At 38.2% G+C, this 27,082-nt stretch overlaps 2 protein-coding genes across 4 annotated transcripts; both read left to right on the top strand.

The window, feature by feature from the left end:
- The first annotated feature begins 53 nt into the window (after window positions 1–53).
- iqcc (IQ motif containing C) lies at window positions 54–7,143 on the top strand. The gene is made up of 5 exons (XM_088354229.1): window positions 54–118; window positions 2,664–2,807; window positions 2,884–3,109; window positions 5,352–5,446; window positions 7,041–7,143. The coding sequence occupies exons 1-5, from the start codon at window positions 77–79 to the stop codon at window positions 7,074–7,076; spliced, it is 543 nt and encodes a 180-aa protein (XP_088210355.1). The 5' UTR covers window positions 54–76; the 3' UTR covers window positions 7,077–7,143.
- dcdc2b (doublecortin domain containing 2B) lies at window positions 3,072–25,759 on the top strand. Of its 3 annotated transcripts, XM_088354226.1 has the most exons (14): window positions 3,072–3,109; window positions 5,352–5,446; window positions 12,825–13,116; window positions 13,477–13,528; window positions 15,128–15,198; window positions 16,337–16,468; window positions 17,880–18,014; window positions 18,133–18,172; window positions 20,375–20,440; window positions 22,011–22,268; window positions 23,045–23,113; window positions 23,175–23,255; window positions 25,083–25,193; window positions 25,386–25,759. In XM_088354226.1, the coding sequence occupies exons 3-14, from the start codon at window positions 12,845–12,847 to the stop codon at window positions 25,446–25,448; spliced, it is 1,350 nt and encodes a 449-aa protein (XP_088210352.1). In that variant the 5' UTR covers window positions 3,072–3,109; window positions 5,352–5,446; window positions 12,825–12,844; the 3' UTR covers window positions 25,449–25,759. The 3 variants fall into 3 exon arrangements, with proteins under 3 accessions (XP_088210352.1, XP_088210351.1, XP_088210354.1); XM_088354225.1 differs by lacking the exons at window positions 3,072–3,109; window positions 5,352–5,446 and adding an exon at window positions 9,618–9,706; XM_088354228.1 differs by lacking the exons at window positions 3,072–3,109; window positions 5,352–5,446 and adding an exon at window positions 9,718–9,824.
- The last annotated feature ends 1,323 nt before the right edge of the window (window positions 25,760–27,082 follow it).

Below are 27,082 nucleotides of genomic sequence, written 5' to 3'. Positions count from 1 at the left end.
TATTAACGTTACACTTTTGTGTTTTAAATATAACACCGGAAGTAAACGCCAAACTTCCAACTTCGTTACCATAGTGATGCAGAGGCGTGACTGTGAAAAAAAGCTCGTTCTTTTGCAGGTAATAACGTCGATTTTGTTGCATCTTATAGTAAATTGTGAAGTAATGAAGGTTTTTTATTGCCTTGTTGATTGTGGAATTACTTTGGTTTTGGTTTGTGCGGCTGTAATAAACACGGGCAAATGCTAGCTGTCATGCTAATGCTAATGTTGGTGTGAGATGACGATTTTGAGGTAATTAATTTGGTCCATATCAGATGTACAGTTGATCACCAGGATACGAGATGTATCCGTTCTGGGGAACAGTATTGCAGAGATAGAAACCTATGGTAATTAGCTCGTGCATTCCCAACCCCCGGCACCCCAATAATAAGATTAAAATACAGTAACATTTTGCAGTAACTACTATTTGTGCGTAATATGCATGCATATACAGTGGAACCTCGGTTCTCGACCATAATCCGTTCCAGAACCCTGTTCGAAAACCGATTTGGTCGATCACCGAAAATCGTTTTTGCCATTAAAAGTAATGTAAAATCATTTTAATCCGTTTCAAATCCTTGAAGGCTTACCATGAACGTAAACATGAAGCTAACCCAGGCTAATCGTACGTTCGCGTTAGCGTAATCTTCCGTACGAAAGATTACGCTAACATGAACGTGTAAAAATAAAAAAATCAGGTTGTTTACACGTCATTTAGCACCCGGGTCTTCACAACAAGTGGTGAGCGGTTAAAGGATAAAGAAAAGATTTATGAATAGGATTTCTTACCTTTGTGGTGGTCTGCAGAAGCCATGCTCTATTCCCTCGAAAGAAGGGAAACTCGCACATCTTCTTCATATTTTGCTATTATTTCTTTCTTAAATGCAATAGTTGTACGCACTACTCTTCTTTTTTCACCTGTAGCAACTTTGCTGCTTGCACCGACCTTCTCTTGAGGCATAATTAGGGGTTAAAACACTCCGTTCACAGATTTTTAAAACGAAAGCAAAAAGAAGTGCGCGGTCACGTGACAACAGTTCTTTACAAGGGGTGGGGGCAATCTACACCCATACGCCGCTCAGCATCGCCCCTAGCGTACCGGCGTTCGAACTCCGATTTTTTTGAACGTAAAGCGAAGCAAGAATTTCTCGAAATTTTTGGTTGAGAACCGATTTGTTTGAGCTGAGAGGCGTCTGAAAACAGAAGTTCCACTGTAATTAATTTGCGTTGTAAATAAATATACGTGTACTGGAAAAATGACTTTATTTACCTTCAGTGTGATTTAACTTCAGCTGGTCGAGTGTATTAGCGGGTGGATGCAGAGGGAGGGAGGAGACAGCGACCGCATATTAAAAATGAAACCCTCACTTGCAGGGTTATTATGCAATCTAGAGATGGTATTCATTCATGTGTCTTCCTCTAATTTTATGATAATTGCAAGTTAGTTTCTATTGTTATTGTAATTTTGCTTCTCCTTCTGGCATTACTTCAAGCCTTGGGACCCATAGCGAATGAAAACAGTACAAAAAATACAGTATTGTACCGCTGACTCATATATTCTATACGAAGCATACAAGATTCTGAGTTGCATGAAGAAATGCAAGGGCATTGTTAGGGGTAGTTTAACCAAAAGCATATTAGGATTTCCATGATGCCATGAAGCAAATCAATAGACTAGAATTTTATATAATTCAACCAGTATTATACAGGCATCTAAGAGACGCAACTCATCCGCACAAATTCCTTAAACTTCGAATTGTGTACGTTTTTGGGCACATCAATAAATGTGTTGTTGAATTCGTCTTTTCCTTGTTGTATGTACATATTTGATTTGATTTCATTGTATCCCTGGTGCAAACGTCATTATTAACATTGCACCGGGGTTGCAAAGAAAACTTAAATGGAATTGTTATATTAATGACAATAAAAACGATCTTTAATGTTGATCGTCATATAGTGGTACAAATGCCATAGAGGGTCAAAAAACATTTTAATCTACAGTGAAAATGTAAGGTGGGCATGCCGTATTTGTATGTATTTATTCAGCCAGTATAAACCATGAACATGATATACACAAGAAATCATTTGACATGCGAACTCTCAATAATGATAATATAATAGATTTAAAAGAAAGAATTGAGTAAAAAAAGATATTGTAGTGTATAATACAAGGTAATTATATAGAATAGTCTAAAAAGAAAACATATGTAAATAACAAGACAAGAGTAGAATAGGTTGGAGGAAAGCCGTTGGCATAATAATACTATACATAATAACCTAAATCAATTCCCGTTGAACATACAAATGGCGGAAGGGTAAAAACTCTCTTTAAGACGTGTACTCTTGCTCACAATGGAGCGAAGACGGCGACCTGACGGCAGGTAATCAAAGTACCTACGAGCACATACTGGGATCGTCTAAAAATTATAGACGATCCCAGTATGTGGGTCTCTTCTTATCTCTTATAGTAAAAACACTACGACACTATTCTTTTAGGTAACTGACATCTCCGCTAGTTATATGAATAAACAGCATGGCATGCGATTCATAATCTGTGAGAATAATGGATCTTAAAATATGTACAGATGAACGGAACAAGCATTCTCTGTAATTGTCCCATGCAGGCGCGTGCACGTGGGTATCTAGTGCGGGCGGAGCTCCGTCGTGCACGGGGGGACTTTGAAGAGGTCGTGAAAGAGATAGATGGCACTTTGACCCACTTGCTATGGACAGACGCCATTATCCCCACTCCCCATTTCACAGACACGGCAAGTCTCCCCTACCTGCGATAAAAGCTGATTTATCCATAGTCTGGTACCTTTCTCATGCCTTCTCCTTCACCAGGATGGCCCCCTCTCCAGGAAAGAAGAATCAGATGTGGGCGCCTGCTCAAAGAACACAGCAGCAGGAGATGCTGTGACCTTGTTGGAAATCAGCAGAGGAGTTCAGGAAGAAATCTCTGGAGTTCACCAAGAAATAAGCAGACATTTTCTTGACGCGGATCAGAATTTGAGCTCTGTTCTGGGGACCACCTCCATTTGGGGCAGCATGGACAGTCTTCCTCTTAAAGGTAAAAAAAATCTCCGGGATACGATATTAATCAGTTTCTGAGGTGGGGTTGGAAGGTAAAATCGTGATACGGTAGGGGATAGAAACCTATGGTAATTAGCTGATGCATTATAAACCCCCAACACCCCAAGTAAAAATATTTAATTAACTAAAATGAATACAGTAAGAACTATGTATATGTAATACACATGTTTATAATAAAATAACATTACTTTATACGTAAACATATGGGAAAACTAGATTTTATCTTACCTTTTAAGGCGGCATTAGCTCAGGAGGTAGAGTCTTGGGATCAAGAGGTCGCGGGTTTGATTCTCGGCTCTGTGTTATATGTCAAAGTGTCCTTGGGCAAGACAGTGAATCCCTAATGCCCCCGATAGCAGGTAGCCTTGCATGGCTGACACTGCTATCGGTTAGTGCAGGGGTCGGGAACCTATGGCTCGCGAGCCATATATGGCTCTTTCTATGAGTACATGTGGCTCGGAGACAAATTTGATTGCATGCAAATTTTCTCCATCTCGTCCAAAACGTAAGCAACTAATCCTGTTCGAATACTCACAAAGTCAAACCAAAGCTAACATCAAAGCAGTGCTTGGCAGAATATATAAGGCACGTTTTTCACTACAATTTACAGTCAAGGTGTCACACGAAAAAAAAAAAAAAAACTCGTTCTGGCTGTACATCGCTAAAGAATCCGTTATATAAAACCTCACTATATTATCTGTCTTCAGTGTTCAGATACCTTATGATGAATCCACAGAACACACTGTAAATACGCCAAAACACCGGAAGAGAACTTAAAGATTTTTGATTGGGTGAGTGGGAGGGATGGGTGGAGCTATGCAAAAAGTGCAAGCACTCCCTCCCACCTCTCGCCCTACGCCGTCTGCGCCATAGATAAGCACATCAGGCTCCCTGTTTGCAGAATGTTGTGACGTTTTTACAAAATAACTGCTTACATCTGATTTTGAAACCAATATGTATGAAAAAAAAAGGTCAAAATGAGTTTAACCGATCTTGAGTAATTGCAAGAAAAACACAAGTTTAAAGTGGTATGTTTGTTGATTTTGGGACACGGGCTCTGGCATTATTCTCTTTTCATAATTTTTTATCAAATCATCAAAAATAAATGTGCTGAAGACTAAGCTTTTGTCTGGGCCGCGAGTTTAGCAATTTAGTAAATTTGTCTCATAATATATGGTGTGGCTCTTTCCCAAAATAAAATTAATATATTTTGCTTTAATGGCTCTTTGAGTCAAAAAGGTTCCCGACCCCTGGGTTAGTGTGTAAGAGGGAAAAGTGTGAAGCACATTGTAAAGCGCTATATAAATGCAGACCATTTCCATTTACATTTAATTTTGTGTAACATGGCTTGAGCTGGTAGAGCGGAGTTAGGAGGTGGATGCAGAAGGGGGGGAGACGGCGGATTAAAATCAGAACTGATTCACTTGCGAGGATCGACATGCCTCTAGAAGATTTCTTTGCTCTAATTGCCTCTTTATTTTTATTAAATGTCCAGATTAGCAATTTGTTATGGACATGTTTTTAGAAAGGGTAACTATGCCTGAGTCTACTTAATATTTCTTTATTATGTCAAACTTAATTCCCATTTTTATCATGTTTTTGCGTCTCTTGATGGCATCATTACAAGTCTTGGGTCCCTGTACAACAAAAATTCAAGTTTTTTATACAAGATTCTGTGGTGAAAAAAAAGAGAGAGAGAAAGTCATTGTGGGAGTGAGTTCAGCCAATAGTGCATGAGCATCTTCCCATCAACCCTGCTTATTTAAACCTTAAACATACAAAATATAGCACTGAAGCAACTTACAAACAAATTCAACTTACGAACAATTGTCCGGAACGTATCTCGTTCATAAGTAGGGGAGCGTCTATAGTTAAATTGGTTTAATAACAAAGTTGTATTCCACATCATAATATGAAAATAAACCAGGGAAGTCTCAACCCAGGTACGAAAAGACTTTGTATCTGACACCCTAACGTGAAAATAACATAAATCAGAACGCCATAACTCAAGACAGAAAACACAAAGTATTCCATATCCTAACATGAAAATATCTAAAACTTTAATGGCCATGAAACATTATATTGTTTTACGAATAAGTATGACTTGAAAACGTCGTAAGATCGAGATACCGTAACCCGGGGGTATACTGCGAAGAATTTAGAGAGAGTGCAAGTACTGATCCAAGACATAATCCCATAAATAATCCCCCCTTTTCCAGGTCCACCAGCTACTCCGGAGTCCCTGCGTAACCATAGAGACGGCCTGACCATGGAGCTGCTGTGGCTGCAGCAGGCCATCGACAGCAGGAAAAAGGTGAGCGCCTCATGTCGTATTTCCTTTTCATTTAATCAGCGCCGGAGCTCCAACACGAGGCCAGAAGCCCAGATTTATGACCGCCGCATTTACGGTGCCTCCGTAAGTCAGCCGCGTTATTTATTTAATGATCCCCGGACGGCTTTTTTTCACACCGGGTTCAGTTCACGCTCGCTGTCAGAAGATAAAGCGCATGCGATCAGGGAGAATGGGGGACTTTTATACGTTGATCCGTTTCCGAATGAATTTTACCTGAGGAAATGATGGGATTGTAATTCACCAATGCCAGAGGAAAGTTCAAACTTTAATTTTGTAATTGATATTAACGTAATTTAAAAACTATGATGGGTGCCACCAGGCTGTACTTGCCCAAGACACACCACAGGAAATGCTGCCCCTACGACCCTAGTAGTTACGGCAGGGGTGTCAAACTCATTTTAACTCGGGAGGCCACACCATAGAACAAACATTCTGTCGGGGGCCGGACTAGTAGATTAAAGAGAAAGAAAAAGAGAGATAAAAAAATAAGAGAAAGAGGGAGGGAAAAGGAGAGAGGGCGGGACAAAGAAAGAGAGAGGGAGAGAGCGTGAGAAACAAAAGAGATAAAAAGAGAAGTCGTGAGAGAGGGGGAAAAAAGGGAGCGGAAGAAAGAAATCCAAAGAGAAATAGAAAGACAGAAGGAGAGAAAAGAGAAAAGAAAGCGCGAAGGGTAGGAAGAGAGAAAGAGAAAAGAGAGATAAGGAAAAAAGGAAGTTGGAGCAAAATAAGTTAAAAAGACACAGAGAGAGAAAGAGACAAAGAGCAACAAAGGAAGAGAAAAAGAGAGACACAGAGAGTGAAAGAGAGAGAGTGGGAGAAAAGGGGTGGAAAGGAAAGAGAGAGAGAGAGAGAGAGAGAGAGAGAGAGAAATACAAGTACAGTGTCTTTGTTCGAGGCACCTTTCTTTGGCAACATCAAGTTGACATATTTCAACCTGCAGCTTGTTTTTCTCTTGCGCTTCTCTGAGTGTTGTCTCACGGGCCGCCTGTTTGACACCTGTGAGTTAAGGGGTCCAATCAACCAACAATATATACATGATTTTTTGATTCGTTTTTTTTTTATTTTGTTTGTTTAGTCTTACATACATTTATAGATCCGTTTTGGGAAAAGCCTGATCCCTTTTCCCATTACCATTCTAAACAAAAGGCCCCACTGACCCATCCAATCTGCCTGCTCTCATTGTCTCCCTGTCATATTTGTCATTCTGCTGTTTTTGTAATCTCATCTCATTAGCTGCACCGCTTATTCTCAGTAGGGTCGCGGGGTGCTGGAGTCCATCCCAGCAATCATCGGGCAGTGGGCAGGGGACACCCTGAACTGGTTGCCAGCCAATCGCAGGGCACACAGGGACAGACAACTCGCTCGCTCATTTACACCTAGGGACAACTTGGACCGGCCAATCCACCTGAAATGCATGTTTTTGTAATGTAATTTCCTAATCTAATCATAAAACCTTTTTGGTACAAGATAAAAATGTAGTATTTTTAGGAATCGAAAATTGGATGTTATACATTTCTAATGCTCTTTGTTTTTTTCTATTTTTATCTCCCAACAGTATTTATCTCTGATGGACAAACTGAGCGTGCACTGAAGAGGAGCTTGCCTTATTGTATCATTTAAATTGAATAATATTTAATAATAAAAATGTATTTTCCTACTGTGCTGCTTTTTTTTTGGTCCCTCATTGTCTTACCTGTGACATGTTGTAATACGATCTTTGGAGGACAAAAGCTAGTTTAGAGTATCGATGACATGCTCCGATTTCCTATTTGGTCTACAGTGATTGAACTGCATTGTAATATAATGGATATATATATATATATATATATATATATATATATATATATATATATATCCATTATCTGCACCGCTTATCCTCAGTAGGATGGCGGGGGTGGTGGAGCCCTTCCCAGCTATCTTCGGGCAGGGGACAAAGGGACAGACAATTTGCTCACTCATTCACACTTAGGGACAATTTGGACCGGCCAATTAACCTGACATGCATGTTTTTGGAATGTGGGAGGAAACCGGAGTGCCCGGAGGAAACCCACGCAAGCACGGGGAGAACATGCAAACTCCACACTGGGAGGCTGCGGTAGCTGGACTTGAACCCTAAACCTCTGCACTGTGGGGCTCCATGCTAAGCACCCAGCTGCCGTGCTGCCCACAAATATACTATATCCATCCATTTATAGTGTAAGTCTATTCTTCTGGCAAGCCAACATGCTATACAAATCTATTCATATAAAAAATATATATTCTTGCATGTATTACATGTTTTATTTTTGTAATCTGTCAGATATGTTAGGAGTAGAGCATGAACTGTTTGCACAGTATATTCTTTTTTTTTTAATATATCTATTATTTCTATATATTTGTATTATTGTTAGATTTTTGTAATATAATTTGGATATGTAAATATGTTCAAAGAGCTTTAACTTAAAAAACTTAGAAAACTAACCCTAATAGTCAAACCAGTAAAAAGCTTCAACTTAGATAGCATTCATTTTTTGCATTTATCTATTTGAAAATTAATAAAATCCTAAAACTTTAACATTGAATATTTAACTTTGAGTCAAAACAAAATATGAAATAAAGTAGATAAACCTCAATAGTTAAGGCATTTAAGCTTTAACTTTGATAACGCTCATTTGAAAAAAAATACAAGTTAAATGCTTAAACTTGAACTCTGTTTACAAATACATACACATGAACACACATATATATATATATATATATATATATATATATATATATATATGAATATTAAACCCTCCAAAAAGTATTGGTAATATTGAAAAGTTAGTTGAAATTGTTTTTTTTTTTTAATAATATTAAATTCATGTATTCTCTTTTGCTATTTATCGCCATTAAATCACAAGAAAAAATATGTATTCATCCTGAGAATATTATTATAAAGATATTAAAATGTATTTCATGCAGGTATATTTCAAAAAATTTTCACTCCCTGACATTTGATCTGCAACCTTAGTGGAAATGTTTAAATCTAAGCTTAAAACACACTTCTACTCTATAGCATATGAATAACCTATATTTTAAGTTGACAATATCTGTGTATTATTTGTTAATGCAAAATCAGTTGCTGCCTGGTCATCCTGAAAGGGGGATTAGCTCATTGGAGGCCCCTTCTCAAGGTTTCTTCATTTACCTCATGTTGAGGTTTTTGAGTTTTTCCTTGCCCTCATGTAGGATTTAGATCAGGGGATGGCGTCATAATACTCTGTAGTCTGTGCAGCCTTTTGAGACTCCTTGTGATTAAGGGTGTCACAAATAAACAGGACTTGACTAATTAATCATTATAAGTAATATTATTTTCTATTATCTTTTAACATTTTTATGAGAAGAAAAATAATATAGGGCAGCACGGCGGCGCAGTGGTTAGCGCTTGTGCGGCACAGTTCATGTCATGGGAACCTGTCGTGGGTTCAAATCCAGCTCCAGACTTCCTGTGCGGAGTTTGTATGTTCTCCCCGTGCTTGCGTGGGTTTCCTCCGGGCACTCCGGTTTCCTCCCACGTTCCAAAAACATGCATTTCAGGTGAATTGGCCGGTCCAATTGTCCCTAGGTGTGAATGAGCAAATGAGTTGTCTGTCCCTGTGTGCCCTGCGATTGGCTGGCAACCAGTTCAGGGTGTCCCCTGCCCACTGCCCGGAGATGGCTGGGATGGGCTCCAGCCCCCTCGCGACCCTAATGAGGATAAGCGGTACGGCTGATGAGATGAGATGAGATGAGATGAAAAATAATATATTCCGTTACTTATTCCTCCCTGTCAGTCATTTTTTTTAAAAAACAGAAACCTTTAAATGTCAAGCTGGTTCTAATTAAAGCAAACATATTTTTTTCAAATGTAAGTGAATTTTAACAGAGATCAGATCACATAAATGGTGATTCCATTCAAGAATGTGAGAAGTTCCAAAAGGTTCACGTACTTTTTCATTCCCTTTTTAGATGTTGTTCGACAAATTAGCAAAAAATACACACTTTTTTATCCCTGAATGATGAATTCATGGCACCTGATCATCCTCCCACATCCCGCCCACCGGCCGTCTTTCTTTTGTTGTGCTTGCTGCCTCAAGAAGCACTTAATGCTGACCGCGTTGTCACGGCAACCAGGAAATACACAACTCTGTCAGCAGAACAAGAAGGTGGCGAGTGGACCTCAAGAATACCGAGGGGATTGGTCTTTGTCATCAATTTGCGGTCTGTATTGGTTTCTCTGGAGGTTTTGTGTGAATGCTGAGGATCAATTCATTCATTTTAGGGAAGCTTGTGTGTGAATGTTGAAGACCAAACTCATCTATTTCCTAGGAGGCTGTGTGTAAGTGCTGAAGATAAACTTATGCATTTATTTAGATCGTGTGTAAACGATGGCGACTACATTTTGAGTTTTTGGAGATATTGTATGTGAATGCTGAGGAATAATGTATTCCGTTTAGTGGGGATTGTATGTAAATGCTTGAAGACCAACTTATCCATTTCTTAGAAGGTTTCCAAAGATCAACATATCCATTTTATAGGGAATGTGTGTGAAAGTGTAAGGACACTTTTACTAATTTGTGTGGGTCGTGTGTGAATTATGAGGGCAAATGTATCCGTTTTTGTGGCGCATTGTGTGAAAATGCCGAAGATCAACTTGTCGATAGAGTTGGAATTGTACAGTATGTGAAAGCTTGGGAACAATTTATTAACTTTTTGTGAACTGTGTGTGACTGCTGAGGAAAAAAAATATATTTTTTTTGTGGATGATTATGTGAGAAGGCTGAAGATTAACCAGTCTATTTAGTTGGAATAGTATGTGAACGCCAGTGTCTGAAATAACGTCTGCTTTATTCCGATTCTAAAATCTTTGTTCGGTTTGGAAATTTCGGTTCGTTTGGCAATTTGCATACTCTGCAGCCAATGAGAAGCCTGCATCGAATAACATTCGTGCTTACGGACTTTCCTGAGCCTTATAAGGTCGTAGACGCACAGAGAACACAAGAAAAATTGATAAGTGGTTAGGAATCGAACCAAAACCTTAGCCCCAGAAGAAATATTCAAAAGAAGCTAACAAAATTGATGACGCTACAAAACGTAAACGTACATTAAAAGCATCGTGGAAAGAGGAGTTCACGTGGCTTGTAGCAGACGATGGAACGCAAACATTGCATGAATGAAGATGAGTAAATACTGGTACATACTGATGGCAGATGGAAAACAGCCATGTCGTATACATGCAATGAATGTTATAAGTAGATTTATAATAAACTTTATTTTAAAGTGTTGTTTTGTTATATATTCTGATTATCAATCCTTAATACTTTGCAACAAGGGTTTTTTTTTGCGATTAGTCGTCTTATTGTGTTTCAAGTTGGGGAAAAATGGGCAACTTTATGGCAGGGCAGGCAACTGCCCTGCTGTCCGCTAACTTGTTGTCATGAGTTTCAGACACTGTGAACCCGTGGGAACAATTATTTCATTTTAGTTGATTGTGTTCAAATGCCAAGCACATATTTATCTATTTGAGAGGAAATTATGTGTAAATCCTGAGAACGAATTTATCGATTTTTGTGGGGATTGTGTGTGAGAATGCTGATAAGCCAAAGATCCATTTTCTGAAGAGATTGTGTATGAATGCTGAGGACAAATTGATGAACATTTTGTTGCGATCGTTTGGATTCTTAGTAAAAAAAATTATGAAATTGTGCGTGAATGTGGAGGACAAATGTATTCATTTGAACGGAGATTGTATGTGAATGCTGAGGGATTGTGTGTGAATGGTGAGGATCTACTCATCCATTTTGTAAGGATTGCCTTGTAAAGCTTAGGAACAATTAATTCGTTTTGGTGGATTGTGTGTGAATGTGGAGGACAAATGTATCCATTTTTGAAGAGATTTTGTGTGAATGCTTAAAACCAATTTATGATTTTGGTGGGAACTTGTGAATGCTAAGGACCATCTGATACATTTTAGGGAGATTGTGTGTAAATTCTGAGGACCGGTTTATGTTTTTTGGGATGCAATTGTGAGTGAATGCTGAGGAACAACTATTTAATTTCTGTGTATGAATGCTGTGGAGTATCAATTGTGGATAAGATTGTGTGAATTATTTGGAACAATTTATCCATTTTGTTGAAGTCGTGTGTGAATGCTGAGGACCATTTCATCCATTTCTGTGGAGATTTTGTGTGAATGCTGAGGAACAACTAAGAAGATATGAAAATATAGGAAAAAATCTTAACTTTGCACTGGGAATGAATTTGAATTGGTCCAAAAAAAAAAAAAAATCAGGGTCAAGGAGGTATATATTTTAATCCTGAATTTCTTGTTTATTTTAAACGTGTAGGGATTTTTCTAGCTTTAATTTTGAAAATCGTTAAGATTGAAATAAATTCATCTTTACGGCAATCAGTACACAAATATGCCTCTAGGTGTTGCCTGTGCTCCACCATAAATCCTTTTTTTTCTCTGAAGGATGCTAGATTTTCCTACACTGATAAAAAAAATTAAATGACGTCATTATTTTGAGTTCTTTGAGTTCTGATATGAATTACTAATCCCAAGAAAATCGATTAAATTATGCAGGCAGATTGAAAAAAAGGACACACAATTTATTATCTCAGAGAATTAAAAGGGGAGGGGAAGGCGCCGGAGATTATGAGAGTTTTTGGACGCTGAAAGTTACTCCCACAAAAAGAAAGTTTCCCGCTGTAATGCTAGTCGACTTGGGGATAGTCCCTCGTATAGAAGAAAACGTGCATTCCCAAGAACCAGCATACATGGTGTTAAATCTGGAACCATCCTCTTATTTGTTGTTGCGGAGAGATTTGATCTCGTGCTCCGAAAGGTCACAATGTATGGCTGACCGTGAGATAAGTCAGTCAGGGAAGAGAAAAAGAGGACGAGATATATCATCTATATCGATCATCTCCTCTTTTTATATGGACCCAGGACATTTAACCATATCATGCCTCTTTGGGTGTGGTCTCAGATATCTTAGACCACCAGGATCAGATGACGGTGTTTAAAGTTACCAAAATTGTTAGAAAGCAAAAGAACTGCTATTTACAATATTAGATAGGGATGCACGACATCTGTTTTTTCTTACAGATACTACTAAAAACATTTTTAACTGCATCCTTTAGGACTGTCTCAGTCATTTACCACATGGCGTGTATTTGGGATTAGTTTTATGTTATCTTCATTGGGAAAAAAAACAATGCTTTTCTTTCAAAAATAAAGATATTTTAATGCAACCCCAAACTATTGAACGGTTTGAATCAAATATGAAACTATCCATTCGATACGAGTGAATTTCCTTTCTCCTTTAAATTGTAGGAAGGAGGTCGTGTATTTAGATGGCGGCCACCACGGCGCTCCCCCCGGTGAAAAGTGTGGTGGTGTACCGGAACGGCGACCCCTTTTTCGGTGGCCGGCGCTTCGTGGTCAACCAGCGGCAAGTTTCCACCATGGAGGCCTTCCTCAACGAGGTGACCCACAATATTGGGGCCCCCCTAGCCGTCAGGACCTTGTACACTCCCAGGCAGGGTCATAAAGTCGCAGACCTCCAGGATCTGCAGACGGGCGCCCAGTACGTCGCTGCCGGCTTCGAGAAGTTCAAGAAATTGGAGTAAGTGGGAGTATTGGTACTTGCTTTTGTGATCAGTGATATTGGATGAGTATATTCTGTTTTTAATATTGGATAATTGCAAAGGAGCCTTCATAGGATGCCAGTTTCTTATTTTGATGATTATCACATGCTGTAGTTTTTTGTTTGACATCATTATTGCCATTGGCCAATCATGTTGCTGTTCCACACCTTTTTGGGCAGATCTGCTTTTCTAACCTAAGAGATTTTGTAAAAGGGTAGAATTTCTTATCAGAAAGTTCAAGTTAAAAATCCATTGATGTCTTCTCTCCTTATTTTGAGTGTCTACTATAGTTGAAACTTATCAATATTAATGAGGTCCATGGGCTTTTTCCGGTGTAGTTACTTCAACACGGGTGCGAAAAAGCTGCCAGCGACACGTGAAGACGCTCAGGTAAGCCGGATTATCTTTCCCATTCAGCGTTTTACTTATTTATAATTTATAATCCAGGCAAGTAACCACAGTAATGGTCTGACACATTAAGGTAGGATATTTTAAAGATTTTAACTTTGGTTGTTGAAGATTATTCTGGAAAAAAAAAAGTAGTAATGGAAAAAATTAAAGGAAATTTTCATTGTTATATGAAATAATCTTAAGAACAAAAATCTAAATATAGCAAGGGAAACCAATTGCAAGATATTTAATCTTAGTTTTGTTTTTTTTACCTTTTGAGAAAAATATATTTTAAATGTTAAAGAACTAAAAGTATTGTAAATAATATTTTAAGTTTTAATAGTTAATAAAAACGATACGTTTAGGAAAAACTATTGCTTTGGCTTTAAATCAAAACATTTTACTATTTTTCAAAAAAAAATTGAGTCATTTTTATTTTAAACTTTTGTTCTCATTTTTTTCTGTTTTTTAGATTTCTTTTTGTTGTTTTTAAGGATAAAGTATTTCCCCCCAAAAAATCTGAATATGTTTGGGAAAGAATTCCGATTATTTCTTTTTAGTTCTTCAGAATAATTATTTTCAGAATTTTTTTTCTGTTTTTCAGAGTATTTTTCCTGTTTTTGGAATGTTCTCTTTTGAAGTTTTTCATATTATATTTTTAAAGGTTTTCGGATTTCTTTATTAGAACTTCATAATGTGTTTTTATGTTTTTAAAAAAAAAAAAAAAAAAAGAGAACAATTGTCTTCTCTTTTTTGGGAGGATTATTTTTTTCCTGAATATTTTGGTCAAGATATTTTGAGGAATGTTTTCAGATTCTGTTTTTGAGAATATTGGTGCTGCTTTTCTTGTAAATGTTTTTGTAATCATATTTTTCTCTATTCTGAGTATTTGTTTCATGTTCCAAGTTGTTTTTCACTTTTTCAGAATATCTGCTCTGTTTTTCAAAATATTTTTGTCTGTTTTTTTTTCTGAATATTTTTGTCAGTTTGTCACGAATATGTTTTCAGTTTTTTTGTTATGTAAAAATAATTACAATTACTTGCTGATTTATTTCAAGACTTATTATTAAAAAAAAGAAAAAGAAAATGAGAACAAACAAAATCAAGCGAGTGAAAGAAGAAAAGTAAAATTTAAATAAATATAAAGGAGCAAAAATTTGGGATATGTTTAGTATTTTGAAATTTATTTTAAGATATTTTTGTATAAAAAAGGAAAAATAATACTTAATATCTGTAGGTGGAAATATATTTTTGCAGCGCTGTTGAACTTAACCCAAAGCAAACAAAACATTTGTTTTTTAATAAACATAGGGAAAAAAAATACATATTATTTTCAAAAAGATGGTAATTTAGCTCACTTTAAGTATTATTCTTATCAAAACAAAACACAAAAACGTAATAATTTCATTGAAACTGACTAACGACTAACAAATGTTAATTGTGACAAGCAAAATTATCATAATTTGTAACAAAATTTGGGGGGTTTTTGGGGTTAAAAACACGATTATAGGTCAAATATATTTTTGAATTTTAATCAACAACCGTTAGACACATAAAATTGTCAACAAAAACGTCTCATCCTTGCAATTCCCCCCACAGGCCAAAATAATCCCCAGACCTAACGTGTCAGCAAAATGGAGGAAGTTTGTTCCCATGCCCTGCATCATACAGTAAGCCAAAAACTTTACCCATCACACACTTATCAGGTATCATGGCCGAATTCAAGCACTATTCAAGGACTTTCAAAGCCAATTTTCCAATTTCTCCAGCACCATCAAAAGACAAAAATGTGAATCATGTATTTTGCAGAGCCACAAAAAATATGCAATTTACATATGCAATTTTTAATCTTGCGTGTGCTTTTTGATTTTAGATCTTGAGTAAATCAAAAATATTGCACCTGCCCAGTAGGGGGCAATGACACTTCATTGGACAATGCCATACAAACTTTTACCAGGGAAGAAGAAATGCAATGGCAAAGCGAACCCATCCGAGAGCAGTGCCGGCGTCATTTTTAAGCAGACTTTTTAAGAAACATGGCACCAATATTGAGCATTTACAAGCTCTTCTGCCAAAATTCAAACCTTGGAAACATTACGTTTCAAGCATTTTAAAGGTTTCAAACACATGTACGAATCCTCTAGTCCAGGAGTGCCAAACAAGTGGCCCGTGGGCCGGATCAGGCCCGCTAAGGGATTGAATCCGGCCTGCGAGACAACGCTCGGAGAAGCGCAAGAGAAAAATGAGCTGCAGGTTGAAATATGTCCACTTGATGTTGCCAAAGCCAGGTGCCTCACACAAAGACGCTCTCTCTCTCTCTCTCTCTCTCTCTCTCTCTCTCTCTCTCTCTCTCTTTTTTTTCCTCCCTTCTCTGTCTCTTTTTCACTCTGTCTCTCTTTTTCTCTTTTGTTGTTCCTCTATCTCTTTCACTATGTGTGTCTTTTTACCTCCTTTTGCTCTTTTCACTTTTTCCTTTTCTCTCTCTCTTGCTTTCCCCGTGTCTCTTTCTCCCTTTCTCTCTTTGTCTTCTCTCTTACTCTCTATTTTTCTTTAGATTTCTTTCTTTCCCCCTCTCTCACTATTTCTCTTTTTATCTCATTTGTTTCTCACATTCTCGCTCTCTTTCTCTCTTTCTTCGTCCCACCCTCTCTCTTTTTCTCTCCCTCTCTTTGTCTTATTTGTTTCTCTCTAATCCACTAGTCCGGCCCCCGAGAGAATGTTTGTTCTATCATGTGGCCCCCAAGTTAAAATAAGTTTGACACCGCTGCTCTAGTCCTCTAACGACCACATTTTGATGTCATATTTCAGCGTTTTCCGCAACGGGGACATCCTGTGTCCCCCCTTCCGCTTCATCATTCCTCGATGCATGCAACGGGACCTGGAGCAGATACTGAGCCTGGTCACCGACAAGGTCAGCTTAAGGACCGGTGCTGTGCGGAGGTCAGTTGAAAAAGAAATATTTTAGACCCCGAGTCACAGTGTTTTTACGTAACAAAATACGAAGGTTTTGGCACAATAATCCTTGCAAGTATTTTAAAATCAGTTTTAATCATAGTCCACCATCTCCTCCCTTCCTCTGCATCCACCCACTAACTCCACTCTACCAGCTCAAGTCACATCACACCACAGGAAAAAAAAAAACATTTTCTCTTTTTCAAAGCTGCCAAAAATTGGAAACGGTGCTTGAGAATGGCTTATGGTAATTTTTCCATTAAAAAAGTCCAAGTAACATTTAAGAGCGTTGAAATTACTGCTTAGACAATGATACAAAACTGCAAATAACAATCTAGCAACCATTAATAATTTTAACTTTTCTATAAATATAATATTTACCAGATTAAGTGATTAAAATGGAAACATAAGAGTTATTTGTTGAATCCCGTAGTCCAGTGATTTTGTCTAAAGATGTATTGGAAACACATATTTGAAAAAATGAACATCGCTTGATTCCCCCCCCCCACTAGTTTTCATTAAAAATGTGTATTTCGTAATTTGCCCTAACCTGTCGTAGTAAACTACAGAAGATACATAGCATTTGGTCACTCTGCCTTCACATGTACCGTCTATTTATTTAAAATACATTGAATTATCTATACGTATATTACATATACTGTAATTGTACTAATTATATTCTATTTTGTTACTAATGTCTAATATTCAAATGTCTTTATTGTCATATGCACAGTAAAGAACCATTCTTATATTTGTTGTCCACACAGTTGCCAGCGTAGAAATAAAAACTAAGAAACTATATACATGTATGCATAAAATAATATTACGAATATTATAAGATAAAAATATAAGATTAACTCAAGATGAGTTAAGGCAATAAGAGCGTTTTACATTCAGGCCAAAGTGCTGTGGAATGCTCTGCCCCCTGAGATTCGATCTGCAACCTCAGTGGAAATGTTTAAATCTAAGATTAAAACACACTTCTATTTTATAGCATATGAATAACCTATATTTCATGCTGACAATATCTGTGTATTATTTGTTGTTCCAACATCCATTGCAGCCTGGTCATCCTGGAAGAGGGATGACCTCATGTGCGGTCCCTTCAAGGTTTCTTCGTTTTCCTCATGCTGAGGTTTTTGAGTGTTTCTTTGCCCTCATGTAGGTTTTAGATCAGGGGATGGTGTTTATTAGTCTGTATTTTGCAATAGTCTGTGCAGCCCTTTAAGACTTATTGTAATTAAGGGTGTCACAAAAAAACATGACTTGACAATTTCCCATCACGATCCCAATCTCAGAACCGATCAATGTTGTATCCCCGGGGTCTACTGTCCACAGATTTTTACAAAAGAAGGGAATTTTCGACTGTATCGGTTGTAACCGGCATAACTGCGTCCAGGTTATGTTCCCCGGAGGGCGCCACAGTGACTTCTGCAGGAGAACTGGAAACGGGACGCTGTTACGTGGCCGTGGGGACGGAAAAATTCAAGAAACTCCCGTACGTGGAGCTGCTGGTTTCCAAACCTACAGAGAGGTCGTAAACCATGATAGTGATTGACTTATGATCATAATCCAATTCTTGGAAGTCGGTCCGGTCGACTTTGTATATATTTTTCGAGTTATTTGACATCGTTTCTTGCCTCGTTTTACAGGTATTACCCGGGAAAAAGACGAACGCTGAGGAGAATTGAGGTAAATATTCATTTGCATTAACGTACGGCATCTCAACAACCATTTTATAGCATGGTATGTTTACCGATGCGAACACATGTTACGATACAAGGTATTGGTATCAGTAGGCCTGGGGTTGGCAACCCAAAATGTTGAAAGAGCCATATTGGACAAAAAACAATTCGTTTGGAGACGCGAAAAAATTAAAAGCTTCATATAAGCCTTATGATGAATGCAACACATGCTGTGCTGCTGCTGAGCTTTACTAGCCTACTATCAAAATGACTAAGTGTAATGGAGTGTATCCTGTGGAAAATGATGCCACGCATGACTACTCTATTGTAGGAAATGGTCTGCATTTTTCAAGTCAATGAAGACCTCCCAAAGTGCTTTACAATGTGCTTCATACTTACCCATTCACACATACATTCACACACCAATTGGGAGTCAGCCATGCGAGGCGCCTACCTGCTTATTGGGGGCATTAGGGATTCAGTGTCTTGCCCAAGGACAATTCAACATTTAACAAGGAGGAGCCGGGAATCGAACCTGCGACCTCTTGATCCCAAGACGAGAGCTCTAACTCCTGAGCTAATGCTAATGCTAATGAGACCTCCTTAGGTTCAATGTCGTTAAAATATTAATGACAGTAAGTTTCATTTCTTTGATGAAATCAAAAAGATGCAATAAAGAAATCCAATTTTTGATGTCATAAATGGAACGTACATAACGTGCCAACTGTCTGGAAAAAAATAGTGCAATAAAACAAACAGCAGCCTTTTGATTGGGTAAATAAAATCACATTAATGTGGTGTAAGGTTGATTTTGTGAAAATGTGCATGGGTAAAACACAGCATCAGCATCTACTCTCACTCTCTCTTTTGATACTAAACGCACAGGGTTGGGTAGGGTAACTTTAACTTGATTACTTTCAGTTACTTTTGGATTACTCCAATACCAAAGATGCTAATAAAAGACAAAAGAAACTAAATATGAATAAAATGACTAAATTTGGTGCAGGCTTGGGGAGTAACGGAATACATGGAATGGCAAAAATGATGTTGGCAAGCTGTTTGGATTGATTTTCATTTTGTTTCCGTCGCATTTGATGTTCGTTTTGCCGGAGATCAAAGCCAGGAGAGAAAGCTTACCACGTGTTGTGAGTCATCATTTTATTCATATTTAGTTTCTTTTGTCTTTTATTAGCATATTTGGTATTGGAGTAATCCAAAAGTAATTGAAAGTAATCCAGTTAAAGTAACCCTACCCAACCCTGCAAACGCATCCATCCTCAAGCCTGAGCAACCTAATAATATCCCCAGGTGTCATTCAAAATCTATCCATCCATCCATCCATTATCTGCACAGCTTATCCTCAATAGGGCCGTGGGGGTGCTGGAGCCCATCCCAGCTATCTTCGGGCAGTGGGCAGGGGACATCATGAACTGGTTGCCAGCCAATTGCAGGGCACACAGGGACAGACAATTCGCTCGCTCATTCACACCTTGGGACAATTTGGACCGGCCAATAAACCTAAGAAGCATGTTTCAGGGAATGTGGGAGGAAACCGGAGTGCCCGGAGGAAACCCACGCAAGCACGGGGAGAACATGCAAACTCCACACAGCTTCGATCTCATGACCTCAGAACTGTGCCGCACGTGCGCTTACCACTGCAACGCCGTGCTGCTCATTCAAAATCTATCGCGACAAAAATCAGAAATCTCTTAATAAAAACAGCTATTTTGTTACTAAAAACATTCTTATGACAGCATTGTGCTCTTAACCTTTTCATGTGACTTACGTGTTGAAATTAGGAATGCAGTGTTAAATTGTGACACTCCTTTAAAAGGGGCGGAGCTTGCTCTTCTCTTAGCTCTAACAGGAAAGACGGGAGAGATGAAAACAAGCGAAGGAGCTGATTTCTCTCTCATCTAGTAGTTATGAAGTTAAAATGTAATATTTATTTTAAACATTTTTAGAACATTGGGAAACATGAGTTAGTGTATATTAAAAAAAGTATTCCCTCCTCCATTTTTTTTCAATGTTTAAATATTTTTTTTTAAAATGCCAGGGAGCCACTCCTTAGCGCTCAAGATGCTCACGGATGCTCACTGCTGACCCCAGTAGTAGACCTCTACCAGTATTTACTGCCATTTAGTGGGTGTCTTAAAACCAAAGTCTGCATTTTTGCTACATTGTCTAATTTCTGATGTTATTGTCGTAGAACAGGAAGGAGGGAAGCGGACAGGGAGACCAATGTAGCGACTCTGCACTTCTCAACTCTCCACAGGTAAAAAAAAAAAAAAAGATTTTAAAAATGTAAAGTGGGCCAAGTGGTGGAAAAACATAGCAACCCCAGATCATCCAAATGATTAAAGATAATAAAATTTGATTGACCTTTGGTGTGACGTGATTTGAGATGGTTCAGTAGAGTTAGTAGGTGGATGCCCGGGGGAGAGGAAACGGCAGATTAAAATAAAAACGTATTTTAAAACACTTGCGAGGATTGTGATGTCCTTATACGATATCTTTGCTTTCATCGCCGCCTTATTGTTAATAATAGTCCCCGTGGTCGATTGGTTATGCCAACACAACTTAGCAAGCATAAATTTGAGTGCCTTTCTTTCTATTTCATGATAAACGCAATATTTGTTTTCTTAGTTATGTTTTTGCTTCTCCCTTTAGCATCACTGCAAGTCATGGGACCCATAGATTAGAAAAACAACTACAAAAAATACATTATTGTATTGGCGGTTTGCAGTCTTTACATAGTAGATGAGATACTGAACTGAATAAAGAGAAAAGAATGTGGAAGGTAGCTCAGCCAATAGCATTTTAGTATTTTCATGATGTAGTGACACCAACCAATAGCAGACCAGCCTATCAAATGACGCCATTTAATAGTACACAGGCATCTTAGAGATGTAATTACATAAAGTTTGATTTAACAAAGTTTTGGGCACCGGAAATGTCGTCTAGTGCTGTAAATAATGGCCAGAAAAACATTTATTTCCACACTGTAACGTGAAAATGCCATAAGGCGGGGTCGCCGTATCCTGAGAGTCTACAGCAGGGTACTTACACTTTTACAAAATGGCCAAGTCAAAATGGTCTACTCACTTAAAGAAAATGGAGATTCAAGAGCAGTCTAGCATCAAACGTTTAATCAAAATTTTTAAAAATGTATCACAATAGTCGAATTGCAATAGGTGTTAACTCCATGACTCAATTTAAGTCAGCTTTTTTTCCGTTGCTAATTTTTTTGCCCAATGATAACACTGTATTGCTGTAGTGTAAATCTCTTCGTTGGAAAAAGATTAAACACTTAATTCAAGCAAATACAGTAATTACATTTGTTTCTTAATAATAGAAATTTACCTAAATAGTAATTAAATTACCATTATTTTTTTTCTTTATTGATTTACTTAAGGCACATTGATAATCCCTATTGTCAGACAAATACTGTACATACATGTCAATATTGCATTAAGTTGAACTCTCAATCATTTAATACTTATGAATTCCTCAGTAAAAAAATCAATATAATTTCAAAAACATTTTTAATTGTAACAAATTCCACCTTTCATCGAAAAAGTTTGGAGTTCTCCTATTTGCTACTGCAGCGTGAGCAACAATGACGTTCACGCTCACATGCTACACGTGATGGCAGCGTATCAAAACAAATACAATGCACCGAATACAATTTCCCCTGATCTACCAGTAGTTCCTCTGCGATCCACCAGTAGTTCGCGATCTACCTTATGACCACCCCTGGTCTACAGTATATAACTCTTGTACACAATTAGCCTCATTTCAACGAGAAAAAAAACAACAACTACCCAAAACTCTGTTCCGATCAGTCAGACGAGCGCAGGGTGAAGTCGACGGGATACGAAGCGGCTCCCTCAGCGGACCCGGGATCAAACAACGGCTCCGTACTCTTCGCCAAGAACGTCAGGGGCCACAAAACCAGGGGGGTCCCTAGGCCCCCCCACAGCAACGGATCCTATCGCGGCGTATACAAGCCAGGAGCACGGAGGAAAAGGCGGGAAGAAGTCCGGGGGGCCGAGGAGGTCCTGGAGGACGAGAACACCGCAACGGAGCTTCCTGTTGATCAGGTTGGCGAAATACGATTATATCGGCCACGATATATATATATATATATATATATATATATATATATATACATATACACACATATATATACATATATACACAGACAGACAGACAGAGAAAAAGGAGAGAGAGAAAGAGAAAGAGAGAAAGAGAGAAAGAAAGACAGGGAAATAAACAGAGAGAAAGACAGAGGGAGAGAGAGAGAGAAAGAGAGAGAAAGAAAGAGAGAAAGACAGAGAAAGAGAAAGACAGAGAGAAATAGAAAGAGAAGGGGAGAGAGAGAAAGAGAAAGAGAGAGAGAAAGAGAACGACAGAGGGAGGGAGAGAAAAAGAGAAAGAAAGAGAGAGAGAGAAAAGAGAGAGAGAAAGAGAGAAACAGATAAAGAAAAAGACAGAGAGAAAGACAGAGGGAGAGAGAGAGAAAGAGCGAGAGAGCCAAAGAAAGAGAGAAAGAAAGAGAGAAAGACAGAGAAAGAGAAAGACAGAGACAAAGAGAAAGAGGAGAGAGAGAGAGAAAGAGAAAGAAAGAAAGAGAAAGAAAGAGAGAGAGAGAGAAAGAGAGAGAGAGAGAGAAAAAGACAGAGGGAGAGAGAGAAAAAGAGAAAGAAAGAGAGAGTGAGAGTAAGAAAGAAAGACAGAGAAAGACAGAGAGAAAGAGAAAGAGAGAGAGAGAAAGGCAGAGAGAAAGGCAGAGAGAAAGACAGAGAGAAAGACAGAGAGAAAGACAGAGAGAAAGAGAAAGAGAGATACATAAACTTTGTTTTTTTTCATCCGAAAGCGAGTCGCAGAAATAGTGGAGGACGAGGAACTGAATGTAACCTACGACGCTCCTAACAGCACGCTGAAGGTACGTTACAATGGCAAACACGTTTGTGCGTCAAAAATGTAATGATATCCCCAAATTACAGCTGATGGCATCAGAGCGTGACCAGGCAGAAGAGACAGTCGCCATAAAAAGCACAGAAGAAGAACTTAACACAGAGTTTCTGGTGAGCAAGTCACACAATTCGGGGGACTCAATAGCCTCATTCAGGGTTTGTACACATTTTCATGGCCAAATTCAAGCACTCTTAAAGCAATTTTTCCAATTTCTCCAGTACCCTGATGCACTTATCCTGGGCATGACAACTCCATACAAACTAATGCCAGCTGCAGTTAGTCACGACGTTAGAAGAAATGACAAGGCAATGCGAAAGCTACCAGAGCAGGCGTGTCGGCATCGTTTTTAAGCGGAATTGATTTATTTTTCTTTATATAATGCCTGCTCTATCAATGGCAACAATTTCAAGCATTTACAGTCACTTCAACCAAACCTTGAAAACACAACGTTAAAATTTAAGCCTTTTTAAAGATTTCAAGCACCCGTAAAAACCTTGCTAATTGAGCATCAACGGTTCTTTTGTTATTCAATTAATTTATTATTCAGAAGCAGAGCTTCTAATAAACCCCTATGTCCTTATTAGTGTAGATTAGCTTTACATGGTTGATATGTGCCTTGCCATTTTTACTCCTTTTCCTAGGTGCGAATCAAAGCCAAAGCAAACGATTCATATATTATTAGATTTATCTATTATTTTGTTGATTGGCTGGCTGACAGGAACCGGTCTTCCAATTCCTTTTGAGCAGATGAACCTTCCTAGGTCTCAATCCTCACATTGTTGATCTGTGCCTTGCCATGTTTGACTAATTTGCCTCATTATGGATCAAGGCCTAAGCAAATTATTATTTTTGGATTAGTGCATTATTTTGGAGCAGGGCTTCTATATTCTTCCTGTTATTCCTATCACTACACATGAGATCCCTAAACATAATTTTCCTCACATTGTTGATCTGTGCCTTGCCAATGTTTGACTAATTTGCCTGATTATCGATCAAGGCCTAAGCAAATTATTATTTTATTCTTGGATTAGTCCATTATTTTGGAGCAGGGCTTCTATATTCTTCCTGTTGTTCCTATCAGGACAAATGAGCTCCCCTTACATAATTTTCCTCACATTGTTGATCTTTGCCTTGCCATGTTTGATTAGTTTCCTTAATTGTACATCAAGGCCAAAGCAAATTATTGTTTTATTATTAGATAATAATAATCTATTATTTTTTTGATTGGCTGGCTTTTAATTCCTTGCTATTGTCCTTATCAGTGTGGATGAGCCTCCCTTAGGTATTTTTCCTAACTTGGTTGATTTGTGCCTTGCCATGTTTTCCTTTACAATATTTGTGCAATTATGTAAATGACTTGATTATATAATTGATAATATAATTGCAAAATTGTAATGCAACATTTGCTACATAATATTTTCATTTATTTGATTAATTGGGTCAAATAAAGTTACTTGTGTTGGCTTGTTAAAGGTAAAATGTTCATCATTCTCTCAAATAGATTTTTTACAATAATTATAAATAATCATAACAAAATTATTAAAAAAAAAAGTAATAACAACAACAAATGGTAATAAAATAAAAAATAAAAAGTACTTAAGATTTCCCAATAACTTACCTATATGTAAAATTATAATTCTTTTTTTAATTCAACAATTAAAAAAAAAAAAGATTTTAACAAATGCAGATTTCAATGCAAAGCATAATCAGTCGGCCAATAACAAATTATGAGAATTTACTTTTGAAAGAGCAAAACTTCTGAAGATTTACAAAACAGTTAGATAAACGATGTATTTCTCATAAAAGTAGTTGGCAGTTCATTTCATTATCGATGAGTAGCAAATGACTCAATTAGTTTCGATTTCAGGGCCTCGAGTTTCTACCGTAGCTTACCATCTACTCAGAGTTTTACATTTTCCAATTTTTCTTTTTTTAAGGAGTCTGAAATCAACAAGATGACTTTGAACACTCCTGATTCTCACATCGAAAACCCAGGAAATACCATCATAACCGTGTGTGGGATGCACGACACCCGGCTCCCTCTAGTGGTACGTAAATGAATAACTTCTGGAATTAAAATTACGTTGTTTTACCTTTTACGCTCTATATTTTGGGATTGTATCATGGATTTTTTTTGGTGTGCTTTATGTTTCATTTATACAAACTTAAAAAATAGCTAATCCTTGGTTTAAAAATTTTACAGGACAATTCTAAATAAAATCTGCATTTGTGTTTTACAGGAGGGTCCAAAAGGAGCGCAAAACCACCAACAAGAAGAAAATTTAACCGAAGAACCCTCGTAACCACTCAATTTGATTTGTGTGTTAAATAGCCAAGTATATCAAAATTCTTGTTTTAAACGAAGAAAATGTCTTGTAAAAATAGCACTTAGTTCATATAATTCAGGGGTCACCAATGTTCTTGAAGTTGAGTTTTTGTTACCGATTGGCGCCTTTGGCTACCATTTCATGCTATTACTATGTTATTACTATGTTATTACCAGGTTATAATTATTAGAGGAAGGGTTTAATGGTCACAGTCAGTGACTACAACGTCATGTGAGATACAAATGACATTTCCTAGAAAATCACAATGACTCACCAGTGAGGTGAGCTATTTTCAGTACCAGTCTGTCTCAATGGTACCCGTTGGTACCATGATGTAATAACAACATTTTAGGTCAAAAAAATAAAAGTATTTGATTAAAGGAGTATTTTATGTATTATTTTGGGGCTGTAGATACACATTATTGCAAAGACCAATTCAGAGTGCCATTGACGGATAAACACGTCAAAGATTTTAAGCATCAGTGAAGACGACATAGAAACATGCATGCATCTACAGTCCTTCCCACACTTCCATGTCGTCTTTTAACTGAAGAAAAGTGAATGTTTCTATAGAAGCACCATAAATCCCCCCCAAGTTGTGGGAATGAACCCTGTGTGAACCCTCCCGCGCCCCTTCCTAACTCAGCCAAAACGTCTTCAATTGTTTGCTCGGGCTCAGAATTACGGTCGCCGACGAAATTCTGGACGCCGTGCTCGGATAGAAATGGCACTGACTAACTGTAACCTGGTTTGACCCGCATCACTTTGCTGCTAATTCGAGAATTAAAAGGCCAATTGCGCCATTTTGTATTCCCACCGATAAATCGCGGTGTTGTCTTTGAGTCCAATTGATGTCAAGTCAAGTCAATTTATTTGTGATGCCCTTTATCACAAGGAGTCTCAAAGGGCTGCACAGACCACAGATTATTGCAAACCACAGACTTATGACACCGTCCCTGATCTAAAACCGACATGAGGACAAGGAAAAACTCAAAAACCTCTACGTGAGGAAAATGAAGAAACCTTGAGAAGGGACCGCACATGAGGTCATCCTCCTTCCAGGATGACCAGGCTGCAACAGATGTTGCAATAACAATTAATACACAGATATCATCAACAGGAAATATTTTGCTGCAAAGAAAAAAAACATTACAATTACTTTTACCAGCTCGGTGGCCTTCGGGGTAGGGCGCCTGCCCCGAGACTGGGAGGTTGGAGGTTCAAGCCTTGGTACTTATTGCCTCCCTGCTTGGCCCTCGGCATTAAGGGTTGGAATTGGGGGGTTTGGTCACCTAATGACTCCCAACACATCACTTGGGTGGAGCGAGGGGGCTGGGAATCCCCTCCTCTGTATCAATCTCCCAGAAAGAGTCAGAAATGTGAATGTGTTCTTGACTCTAGCCACCTCCCACTAGGAAGATATGGCTCCAGTATATTCTCATCTCATTAGCTGCGCCGCTTATCCTCAGTAGGGTCACGGGGGTGCTGGAGCCCATCCCAGCAATCATCGGGCAGTGGGCAGGGGACACCCTGAAGTGGTTGCCAGCCAATCGCAGGGCACACAGGGACAGACAACTCGCTCGCTCATTCACACCTGGGGACAATTTGGA

The sequence above is a fragment of the Urocampus carinirostris genome, chromosome 15, assembly GCF_059441175.1.
Source record: "Urocampus carinirostris isolate Australia breed hairy pipefish chromosome 15, RoL_Ucar_1.0, whole genome shotgun sequence".
NCBI lineage: Eukaryota > Metazoa > Chordata > Actinopteri > Syngnathiformes > Syngnathidae > Urocampus > Urocampus carinirostris.
The sequence above is the reverse complement of the archived record's forward strand: the minus strand, read 5'-3'. Positions and strand labels throughout refer to the sequence as shown.